The sequence below is a fragment of the Triticum urartu genome, chromosome 1, assembly GCF_003073215.2.
Source record: "Triticum urartu cultivar G1812 chromosome 1, Tu2.1, whole genome shotgun sequence".
In the NCBI taxonomy this organism is placed as follows: Eukaryota; Viridiplantae; Streptophyta; class Magnoliopsida; order Poales; family Poaceae; genus Triticum; species Triticum urartu.
In genome coordinates, this window is record NC_053022.1 from 371,896,057 (window position 1) to 371,908,340 (window position 12,284).

General features: G+C 43.1%; 1 protein-coding gene across 1 annotated transcript; it reads left to right on the top strand.

Annotated features, from left to right (window-relative positions):
• Positions 1 to 2,187: 2,187 nt before the first annotated feature.
• On the top strand, positions 2,188 to 8,552 carry LOC125513209 (oxysterol-binding protein-related protein 1B-like). Its single transcript, XM_048678245.1, has 10 exons — positions 2,188 to 2,739; positions 3,926 to 4,279; positions 4,961 to 5,048; positions 5,699 to 6,123; positions 6,409 to 6,564; positions 6,802 to 6,969; positions 7,313 to 7,453; positions 7,535 to 7,771; positions 7,858 to 7,971; positions 8,169 to 8,552. Exons 1-10 carry the CDS (start codon positions 2,401 to 2,403, stop codon positions 8,364 to 8,366), a joined length of 2,220 nt encoding a protein of 739 aa, XP_048534202.1. The 5' UTR covers positions 2,188 to 2,400; the 3' UTR covers positions 8,367 to 8,552.
• Positions 8,553 to 12,284: the final 3,732 nt, after the last annotated feature.

Sequence of the window (12,284 nt, forward strand, 5' to 3'; positions counted from 1 at the left end):
ACAATTTTTGTAGTGACTATTCACCTTGTCCTTCTAATTCCATCTAGGTTTCACAGAGCTTGCACGTGTTTTTTATGGCGTGTATCCAGATTGTGACCAAAGTGTACACTACTAATTTATTGGCCATGACCAAAACACTTGCTTTTGTTTGGATGGAGACCAATACTTTTGTAATGTTAATGTGCCACACCGTTCATTTTTATATCCATTGCTTCCTAATTCATTCGCAAACCAATCAACCAAAAATTTTGCTATCCAACTTTTGGCACGTCAACCCTAGGATCAAACTAATCACGTTGTTAGATCTTGGATTAGTAGTGCTAATTGAAGGATGTAGATTGCTATTTGTTCTGTTGCCCTGAAAGTCAAGTGGTATAGGGCGGAATGGGAAGAAAGTTCCGTGATCTTTTCATGCTAATCATGTGCTCAATGCCTCCTATATTTAGAGGATTTAGCTTGTTCAACAATCTTCGATGGTTATAAGGGATGATTGTTTTTTATCTCAACCTCAGCATGTTGTGTAAATGATTTCTTTATGATTGATGAATTGTTTGGATTTTTAATTTAGGTTTTTGAGAATAAACACATTTTTTAAATTTTTTAAAACATTCTTTTAATTTTGTAAACTTTTTTCTTAAAATGTGAACAATTTTTAAACACATACTCCTCTGTAAACAAATATAAGAGCGTTTAGCTCACTACTTTAGTGATCTAAACGCTCTTATATTTCTTTACGGAGGGAGTACATTTCTTCAAATTATTGAACAATTTTTAAGGAATGCATTTTTGAAGGACCCTGATAAGTGCCAGAAGTCAGGTACGAGCACATGGTAAGTTCGAACGTTTTTTATGGCAAGTTTAGTTTGCGGGGATGATAATTTTAGTTGGCAAGCATGGCACCTTTAGTGCTTCAGTTTATTTTTAACAGAAGTTTACCTTGTATCTTTGTAAATTGCCATCCTTGCGTGATTGAAATTGCCATCAAAAATTTGTGAACATTTCTAAAAACATCAAGGCCGGAGTGCCACGCATGTGACGTGTGGCACTCATCATTTGGGTTTTTAATTGTGAACATTTCTAAAAAGGTTTAGACATATTTTAAAATTTTCCAAACATTTTCTCAATAAACGTGAATATTTGTCAAAAAATGATGAAAACTTTGAAGAAAATGAACATTTTAAAAAGTCAAGAAAAAAGGAAACAAACTGGACCAGAACCTTTTGCAAGGTCCCCCAAACCGGTTAACAACCAGAGAAGAACTATTTTAGAAGGCTGTGAATATCGGAAAAATTGGCCGGCCCAGTTTCAGTCGCTAGCTGCCCGCGATAGCCACAAAAAGAGTACACTACACCTTCTATGTGAGCCCAACTCTGTTTCTGAAGCCCAAGGAGATAATCAGCAGCGAGTGGTTTGTTCAGCCAGCTAGCTCGCCACCGGGAGGGAGTCCGGCGGCCTATTCGATCGATCCTGCGATATCTCGTTGATACAGTTTTTTTTTTGCGAATAATACAGGGTTATCCAAAAATAAAATCTCGTGGATACAGGTCTTGTCGGTGCACGTGCGGATGTATTGGGTTTCCGGTAGGGCTGGTGCGGTTGCATGTATGTCGATCCACCAGGTTGGAGAGGTAGCTATAGCTAGCTACTCGCAAAAAAAAAAAAGCTACTCGTACAAGACATGGGGTCCGAACGCTCGTGCGCGTCGTTGGTCCGCGACAGGAGACGCGTGCCGCTGGTCCGTCATCGTAGCCATGGCGCTGGAGGACGACGGCTGGTCCAAGGAAGGTTCGACCGATCGATCGCGGAAACCAGCGAAGCATGGACCACTACTAATTAGCAACAGGAGTATGTAGCTGAAGTTGCCAAAGATGCACAGTGCTCGGGCTCCTGTTAAGCGTAATTAACGATGGAGAGAGCACATTGACATCTAGAGTACTGTCAAGCGAGCCTACGGTAGATCGCGACGACACGCGGCCGCGCAACGCACGGCGCACGATCGCCCGTCGACACGCGCGCACACCGCGGCACGAACACGATGCTCGCTCCGGTCGACCTGACCAGACTCGACCAACCGCGCACAGGGCACGCGTCCGGGCTCGGGAGAGGGACACGAGGAGGGAGGATCGCGCGCTCAAAGATGCCGCTCCAAAAGCGAAGCAGCAGAAGTGAGCGTTAAGCACAAGGCTCTGCGCCCGCGCCTGCGCCGCGCGCATCAGAGTCTCCTCCCTCCCTCTCTCCCGTTCCCATCTCAGCCCGCCTCCGCGGCTCTGCTCGCCACCGCAACCCAACGAATCCATTCCAATCGACCCACCGCGTGGAGGCGCTTCTATAGGCGGAGCGGCCAATAAACAAGTCGAGATGGGGACGCCAGCGGCGTGAGAGCGGGCGACGGAGGCGACGATGCGGGCCAGGGAGATGCACCCGCTCTGCTGCCTCGCCGCCGACTTCTGCCCCGGGGGCGGCGGCGCCGCCGAGGAAGACGACGGGGACTGCTCCCCGCCGCCCGCGGACGGAGCGGCGGTGGCGGGGGTGCTGCACAAGTGGACCAACATCGGCAGGGGCTGGCGCCCGCGCTGGTTCGCGATCCGCGGCGGCGTGCTCGCCTACTCGAAGATCCGCCGCCGCGTCGCGGCAGAGGAGGCCACGCCGCAGCCAACCGAGCCCGCCGCGGGCGTTAGGGTGATCGGGGGCGCGGACCGCGGCGCCGGGGAGCGGCCCATCGGATTCGTCCATCTCAAGGTCTCGTCTCATTTCCTCCCCCTCCGTCTCCCGTCCGCTATGCTACCATGATCCCATTGCTTACATAGATAGCTTCCACACAACTAGTACCAGTAGCGACACATCGAGCGGTCCGTTCCTCAGGGCGCAGCGCATTTCATCTGGCGGGCGATTGAACTATTTTTAGTTTCCCCAGATATTTCGTAGGTCTTTTTTCCTTCTCATCACCAAAACGAGTTGGTATTTCCGCGTCGCCCGGATCGGAACAGTTGAACTGTAAAGCGACCCCGTGCTCCCCGGCGCCCCCCGCGAGCGCGCATCGCCAGCCGCACATCGCCGCGATCTACGGCGGAGATTTTCTTGCAGCCGGGGCTATCTGTCGCTTGTGTCGGATAAAGAGAGAGATGCCTTGCTTGGACTGTAGCTGGCTTTTCGCTAGCCGCGGCGAGGATCGGCTACTAGTGCGGAGTGTGAAACAACAGTGTCTGCATCGGCGTGCTACAGAGGCGACCTTGTCGCCGCCCGCGCTCAGGGGAGGAGGGGCCGACAGCCGACTGGCCGGCCGGCGAGATGCTTTAATTCGCGGCACGCGGGCGCCCGGCTCTCCCAGCTGCATTTTGTTCAAATGGCACGGCACCGGCCCATCTGTATTTCGTACAAATGGCACGGCTGATGGGTTGGCGCCTCGGTTTGTGTCGTATTAGATGGATGTCCGTGAGTTTGCTGGGAACGTGGGGTGGTACGAAGCATCTGTCCATATACCCATTTAAAGGAGCCTTGCCTTTTTTCCTCCCCTGATGAGCGGTCTCTTGGCCTTGGCTGCTGCTTGAGTCAGCGTCCTTTGTGTTAGCCTGTCCTTTGGATGATAACTGATCAAGTTATTATCTATAGATGCAACAGTGTGAAATGATATGGCATTACAGAGCTGGGAGGGTTCAGTAGTCATTTGAGTATATGGATTACTCTTCATTGCTCATTATTGGATTTTACATCCTAGGAGACCGATCAAAATATTGTGTTGGAAGGAACTGAAGTATTTGTTGTCATTGGTCTATACGAACGTGTAATCGCCGCATGAATATGTAGATATCATGGGGCATCACTGTTTTAACTATAATTTGTGTGCCTTGAACACAAGGACTCATACTTTTGGCTTAAAGTGCCGGTCTGGTTGCTAATTTTTGTAAATTTTTTGAACTGTTTGTAGATCTCATCATTTAGCGAAAGTAAATCAGATGACAAACGGTTCTATATCATTACCCCAACCAAGACACTTCAGTTGAGGACAGGTTGTGTTAAGGACCGTGTGGCTTGGATTGAAGCACTTGTTTCAGCGAGAAGTGAATATTCTCTTGGTGGTATTTTACCAAGTGACCGGAATGGTGGATCATTTTCTACAGAAAAGCTAAGAGACCGCTTGCATGCTGAAGGTGTTGGTGCAGAAATTGTTAAAGACTGTGAGCAGATTGTTCATTCAGAATTTTCACAGTATCATGTACAGATGAAGCAGCGTTGTGAATCGTATTTAAGTTTTATCGGCAGTCTTCCACGGGAACTTGAGGTAATGCTTCTTGGAACCCTCTGATTGGACTAGACAAATCATGCACTTTTTGGTAGGCTTTCTCTTTTTCTTCAAGCAAATAACGGCGAAGGAACTTGATGGTCATACTGACCAACTTTAGTGACTAATGTACGTTAAGAACCTGCAGAGCCCTCTTTAGAACTATATATATTCAATTGATGTTCTTAGTTGTACCAAAAGATGACTGGATATTTTGCTTCCATGTGATTGTCTTCCTTGTATTCAGCAGCCAACCTTTATCAGTAGCTAAATAGTGCACTTGCTAGCAATATTATCCCAACTTTGGTGTCAAACAGGACCACCATCTCAGCCTTTTGCAATAGATTTAATAGTTTTTGCTAGAAGGCGACACCACCAATGGTTGAAACCCTTTAGAAGTTTTTTTAGCAAAGAGACCCTTTTAGAAGTAAAGATGAAGACACTCGACCTGTTATAAATGACAAGGAAACCCAATTGTGGTCCAAACAGTTCCTCATAGGCACTGGAGTTTTAAAAAATATAGTTAAGGAAGGTGAGTTTTATTTTCTTCAAATTTTTTGTAAAAAAATAGCAAAAAAGTTTGTTTGGAGTCTGGCCCAGAACTCAAAGAATAAATTGATGGACTGATATCTGGTATTCTAGTATCGTGAAATCATCTGCTGACTTATTGTGTTCTCTCAGGCAGTTAATTCAGAAGATGCAACTATTCGTGGCAATCCACAGTCGCAGTTGTTCAAGCCTGACTTTTCCAGCTCTGGAAAATGTAGTGGTACTTGTTCTTCTTTTCAGTTTTGGTTTTCTCTAACAGTTATGACTAGCCTTAAATAAAAGTTTACTTGTTATTTTTCATGCATAATTTTTCATTACCATGGTATAAACCTTTACTTTGGATTGTTTTCTGTTAGTTTCTCTAAGTACCTGTGTTTTTTCTTGTGCTGTTAGAGCACAGGTGTGAAGGTGCTAATTCGCATTTTTCTTGGACTGCTGATGTTAGACTGCTTCTATTATGGATTTTTTCTATTCATTTCTCCAAGCACCTGTGACTTTTCTTGCACTGCATTTTACCTGAACTGCTTCATGGCTGGTGTTTCTGGAGGGATTTTTCCTTAATATAGCTCCATTTGATCACGCAGAGAAAAAATTTCAAGCATAACTATTAGTTTTCCATCATACATAGTTGAGAACGATTACCAGCGGGGCAGTGACTATCGTTGCCCGTTCGACATCAACATTTCAAGACCATGGTAGAAATTCAAGCATAGCTGACTGTTATAACTCATCTATGTTTGTTTGTTGGATTAATCTGAATATGTAAACCATACATCACTACATCTTTATCTGGCGCATTTTCACTGCAAACACTTCTTCCATCTTTAGTTTATTTCTGCTTACTGCCTACTTTTTCTTCTTTGCCATCAGAATACAGCAACACAGAATCTTCTGAAGATGCTGGTAAACAAGAAATAGGGAAAATGTCAGATGAAGATGAGTTTCATTTCTATGATACAAGGCAAAGTTTTAGCGACAGTGTGGCTAGTCCTGACGTGAAAGTGAGATACTTAAATTATGGGAATGAAGCTTGCAAATTTGGTGACTCATTAGCTGCCGACAAGACCAATGAATATCTATTATCGTCTGCGAAGAGGCGCTCCAAGTTGCCTGAACCAGTAGAGAAGGAGAGAAGTGTTAGCCTTTGGTCCATGATCAAAGATAATGTTGGCAAGGATCTTACAAGGGTCTGTCTTCCTGTTTATTTTAACGAGCCTTTGTCGTCTCTTCAAAAGTGCTTTGAAGAGTTGGAGTATTCCTATTTGTTGGACCGTGCATACGAATGTGGTTTAAGGGTATGCCTATTTATATACCTTTCCTGCTTTCTTCTGATCCAAATACTGTTATAAATAAATTAAACATCAGGAAACATTACTTTGCACATGGTTGAATTGCTGTGCATGTATAAATCTGTGTGTAGCACAAACCGAGTAGCATGCACTTTAGCTGTTAAATTTTGCAGATAATGAAGTTATTTTTTATTCCATCAACATTAATATCTAAAATACTACATAGTGGTGTTTCATGTGTACTTATCCCAGAATTGTGTTGATAGTAATGTCTTTTGCACATATGTTCAGGGCAACGGTCTGATGAGAATTCTTTATGTTGCTGCCTTTGCTGTCTCTGGATATGCTTCCACAGATAGCCGTCCCTGCAAACCTTTCAATCCACTGTTAGGGGAAACTTATGAAGCTGATTACCCTGAAAAGGGGATACGTTTCTTCTCTGAAAAGGTTAGTCTGGTATACAACACATCTGCATTCTGTCATGCGATCTAGTGCACAGTAACAAGATCAAATTCATTTGTAAAGAAATGATAGCCAGGTGGTACGGAGTGTCTTGAAATGTTGTTTGATTAAAAGCATGGTAGTGACATACATGGATATGATGACAAGCCTATTAAGAGTTTCGTTGCGTTTGATATGGCACTCCATCTTTTAGTTAATTTGTTAGTTTATTCTTGGCACTAGGTTAGTCATCATCCGATGGCCATGGCATGCCATTGTGAAGGAAAAGGTTGGAAATTTTGGGGAGACAGCAATCTAAAGAGTAAATTCTGGGGTCAGTCGATTCAAGTGGATCCTAGTGGCATATTAACCCTAGAGTTTGATGATGGAGAAACTTTCCAGTGGAGCAAGGTACAGATTCTTCATCAAAGGCACTCATACTATTCTAGCTTTCCATGATTACCATTCTCGAAATAATGTTTTGATGATTGCCGATTGCCCGTGCTTTTTAATCTGTGAGTATAGCATACCTATCCTATTCTTCTAGGGAACAGGCCACAGGGCCGAGCTTATTACTGTTCCTATTCTCCATGGGTTGTTTTATGCACCCCAATTTAATTTCTACCTTTAGATATCATGGTTTCATTTATTTCTAGAGAACACTGCCACTATTCACATGAAGCTTGGAGATGGGCAAGAAGAATTGAATATCTTTTTGAATTAATACCTATAACATTTTTCTTTTCCTTGTAAGGTTACAACCACAATTAATAACCTTATCATTGGTCGAGTATATTGCCATCACCATGGCACAATGAGTATTAGTGGAAACAAAAAATATTCATGCAAGCTGATGTTTAAAGAGCAGTCTTTCCTCGAACGTAATCCTCGCCAGGTATGACGAACAATTTCCATCAAACTTCGCCATGTCCCTTTGCTTATGTAGATCGTACTAATATATGTAATTCTATGCAAGGTTCAAGGCTTTGTTAAAGATGCTGATGGCACCAAGGTTGCATCCCTGATGGGCAAGTGGGATGAGAGCATGTATTGCGTTGTTAGTGATGATGCTTCTAAACTGAACTCTCATATTTCACATCAGAGCGCTGGCGCCACCTTGTTGTGGAAGAAAAATGAGCCTCCAGCAGATCCCACTAGATATAACTTGTCATCATTTGCGATTACTTTAAATGAGCTGACTCCAGGGCTTAAGGTAGAGATACAACATGCATTAAATAGCTCGTTATTGTCACCTTTTATTATCTCTGAACCTAAAGAACAAATTTGTCATTTGTTTAGGAGAAGCTTCCACCAACAGATTCAAGACTCAGACCAGACCAGCGACATCTAGAGAATGGGGAGTACGAAAAGGCCAACTCTGAGAAACTGCGCCTCGAGACCAGACAACGAATGGTATAATACCCTAGTTCTTTATACTGTCCTACATTTTCCTTTAAAACTACATGTTGCTTACCTTTATTCACATTGCTTGTACATGGCAGCACGTTGAGTTTTTCATAGTTCTTTTTCATATTTGCTTACACTGAAGAAGTACCTGTCTGGTCCTTATCTGCCCTAACTGATGGTTATTTCTTTTTCCTCTTAAACAGGCAAGGAACATGCAGGAGAGTGGCTGGAAGCCAAGATGGTTCCAAAGGGACAGCGAGCATGGAACATACCGCTATGTCGGAGGCTACTGGGAGGCAAGGGAACAGACAAAATGGGTTGGATGCAGTGACATATTTGGCAGTTTCTGCGACAATCCAAAGCCACGGGTGTCCACGCTGTACACCAGCGCGAGTGTCTAAGGAGGCAGTAGTAGGCGTTGTCAGCATATTAATTTTTCAAAGGTACATAATTGATTGGTTCCTCTCACATCTATGGTACAAAGAAGAGCTAAGATGTTCTCCTTGTTGTCCTATACACATACACAAACGCTGGGACATTAAGCGCAACCAAATCCCTAATTTGATATACTGGTATACTTTTGCTAACATTGTTGCTAAAATAGTCAATAATATCATTCCCCCCTTGTCTCCGATGAGAATGGGTGACAAGTATGTTTAGCTTACTGGCGAGGAGGCAACATAGTACAAGTTTAAAATATTGTTTACTCCATGAATCAAAGTGATGCTTAGAGTGATGTGTTTTTTGCGTAACATACTTAAGTGTGTGGCAAGAGATCTCATCTCAATCTTAGTTCTTGGCAGTAATTGGATTGTTGCTGTAACCCCAAGTTGAACTAACCATCATGAGTAGTAACTGATATGGTTTCTCTGTAGAAGTGAAGATATTTGGCTGGTGAGCATTTGATTATATGAATGCTCTGATGCTCCTGGATCATATAGATGGCATGTTCATCTACCTTTAGGGTCTCTTTGATCATACTACATTCTATAGGTACCTAAAGAGTATGATATTCTATAGGGTCTCTTTGATCATACTACATTCTATAGGTACCTAAAAAGCTTCTCAATCATCCTCTTCAACCTCTTAAAAAAATCTTTTGTTTTTCTTTTGATGTTTATCACAAACTCAAATCCCATAGAATCCGAAGGGGCATGACATTTCAATCTCGTGTATTTTTCATTTATGTGTTAATACAATCATGCAATCAAAGATGCCAGCATCTACAATGGCTTACGCTTGTATGGGCGCTAATACAGGGGAAAAAACAAAGGATTTTATAAGGCATCCCCTGGCAGTTTTGAGCCGACGATGGGGTTCGAAAAAGGAACCCTAACCAGACACCGGGACTCGATAAACCAACCGCTAATTGGCCAGGAATCTTGCCATGACGCCCATGCTAAGCGTCCGCATTTGTTGCTTAGTAAAATAGACTATTTTTTTTCTTAAACATCAGTGCTTATCTCTATCGGAGGGTACCTAATTAAGAAGCATCAAAGTGTAGCAGTTAAACCATAAACAACAAAATTAACGCAGTTCATAAACCAAATCTGTGATAGATAACTTTTTGACAGCCACTGCCACAAAGTGGAGCGACACCATGCAATGTTATAGTACAAGCCATAGTAAATCCTGATGGAATATGTTAATAGAAGGGAGAGCTTTGTTTTGGCGCTGCAGCAATAGCAGAAAGAAATAACCTCATTGTTCAAAATTTAGTATTTGACGACCAGGATTCAACATCATGCAGTAGCATAATATTCATCTCTACGACATCCAAAGGAATTTGTATTTGCATACCAAATACGCAACGCCAGTAAATTCTTGCTCCAATTGAAGCGCATAGAAGTTTTTAATGTGCACATCATATTGCTTCTCTTGTTCCACAATCTACGAGTGACATGAATCTAGCTGAAACAACATAATAGGTAGGAAAGGTGCAGATGAGGGGTTAGCAACTAATCTTACTTGTCGTCCTAGTGGAGGAGGTAGAAGCAGTCGAGCTTCTTCGCATCCGGCGACTGTGCCGCCACGTTCGTGACCACCTGCACAACAACGTGCAGAAGGGATAGCCGGTAGGAAAGGTGCTGCCACTGCGTAGAGACTGGGTCGGCGCGGACCACCGGTTCTATTAAGAAGAAGACTGGCTCTATTCCCGTATAACAATTTTGGTGTTCTTTGCTTACTAGTATTTCTTTCCTTGACAACCAAGCCATCATTATAATGTATATTTTCCCCTGTAATTCCACATGCACACAAAGGTGCATATTTTATACCTTTACTTTTTTTCTTTGGGATCAATCTTATTTGCTTGCATCATTGATATCAAAATTACATCTTCCTTAAACCAAGAAGTCATTAGTTTAAAGTGCAAAATTGATGATAGAATTGGACGGTGGGGTACCTTGGATGGAGCATGTGCAAACGATGTTTCAGCAAACTCGCCGGAACAGCGAGATTGAAAGCTTTGGGCGTGGATGCAACCGATGTCTGACGGCATACATGAGGAGTTTGTGGTAGTCAATTGCGGTCATCCCTTGTCCCGCGCCTGTGAAAAAACCAAGATTTGCACTGGAACTCATGTTGAGTTGCATAATTACAGATTACATGTTTAAGAATCACACAAATCTGATATGACGTGCATACAATACATGCAAAGTTGTACATTTGCTAACACAAAGTGCAAGCCATTGTTTTGGTTTCTGAACATCAGTAGCGAGTTACCCAAGTACCATCATATCACTGGGTGCGTCTGAACCAAATCGTCTTAGGATGCTTATTATGGCTTCAGATGTGGAGGAAACGGTTTGGAATTTTCACTTGGAGAAGATTCTCGTAAACTGGCTCACGCAACTAAACCCTAGATGTGTGGTTTCAGCTTGACACCTTCCCCTACTCTTACCAAGGTTGCTCCTGCCGGCAAGCTCACATTCTTCCTGTTTACGTTGTGTTTGATGTTTGCCCATGGGCTTCAAAGTTGAGGCAGTGGTAGCAAGGTCGATGAGGAGTGAGAACGTGCATGCCGCGTTCACCCCAGCTCCTCCTCGATGGTGCTGCAGGGATCGAGCTATTGCCGACACATGCTCACAGCTAGGAGGCTAGGAGCACAGGAGGCCACGTTGGTGTGAGCGATGCCTAATGTCTTCATGCTGGGGACTGAGGCAACAATGATTAGTCTCTTGTGTACAACACTCAACTTCGATTTGGCGAACCTATGCAGATACATCCGAAGAAGTCCCTAAGCATACTGCGCTCGTTGCCAGCCACACACCCACCCACTCAGCATCCTCCAAGTACTCCGTTGGGTCACCATCTATGTCGTCACCATGAGGATGATGGCGGGAGAGCGAGAAGGCGAGCCCAGAGGACACCCTTGATGCTTGATGGTAGGGGCGAGCGGGAGGCTCAGGCACTGCAGGGAGCCACCGACCTGGGCGCGCAGTGTGTCGGTGGGGATGGGGGAAGCAGAGCCACAACAAGTGAGCCTGTGTGAGGGTTGGTGCGTTCGGTTGGATCTAATCGGTACAGGCTAAGGAAAAGAAGATAAGCTCCTATTTTGGACATGGACACAAATACAGTCAGTTTTTCCTAGGCTATGCCGTATACGACTTGGACTCACACGGACAAGCGCACGGACGAACCGAAACTGAGGGTTGTTTTATAAAGGTTATTAGGAGGTCTTCTACAAAAACATGCATGATGGACCGGACCAAGAATATCACCTCCTTCAAGTACTAGCAAAAGGGCTCGTGCGTTGCAATGGAAGAAAACAATTCATAATCTTCAATGGCCATGACCATATTTTGTTGCATCACCGAGATACACTATCACAGTATCACTCTCAATTTTGTGAAATCATGAACATTTTTTAAACTCTTGCACATATTTGAAATCGTGAACATTTTTTAAATCCATACACTTTTACAAAATTTCGTTTTTTTAAAATCAAAACATTTTTTGAATTCATGAACATTTATACTATTTGAAATCATTTTTAACTTTTTTGCACATTTTTAAAACAATTTTATTGAATCGGCGAACATTTGTAGAATCAACGAACATTTTTGAAATTCACAAAATGTTCCAGCAAGTTTTAAAAAATTAACGAACCTGGTGGAACAATATTTGAAATTAACGAACATTTTTTTGATTTAACAAACATTTTTGAAATGCATGATCATTTTTGGAATCAGCGAACATTTTATGAATGAATAAACTATTTTGTAAGTCACGAGCAGGTTTTGAATTTCTAGGATATTTTTCCATTCATGAACATTTTTTAAATTGGCAAAATTTTGTTCAAATTCATTAACATCTTT

Excerpts from the sequence above, each read along its gene's own strand:
- LOC125513209 (XM_048678245.1), top strand. The coding sequence starts at position 2,401 with ATGCGGGCCAGGGAGATGCACCCGCTCTGCTGCCTCGCCGCCGACTTC. Across the intron at positions 4,280-4,960 it reads GTCTTCCACGGGAACTTGAG|GCAGTTAATTCAGAAGATGC; the intron begins GTAATGCTTCTT and ends GTGTTCTCTCAG. Across the intron at positions 7,772-7,857 it reads AGCTGACTCCAGGGCTTAAG|GAGAAGCTTCCACCAACAGA; the intron begins GTAGAGATACAA and ends TCATTTGTTTAG.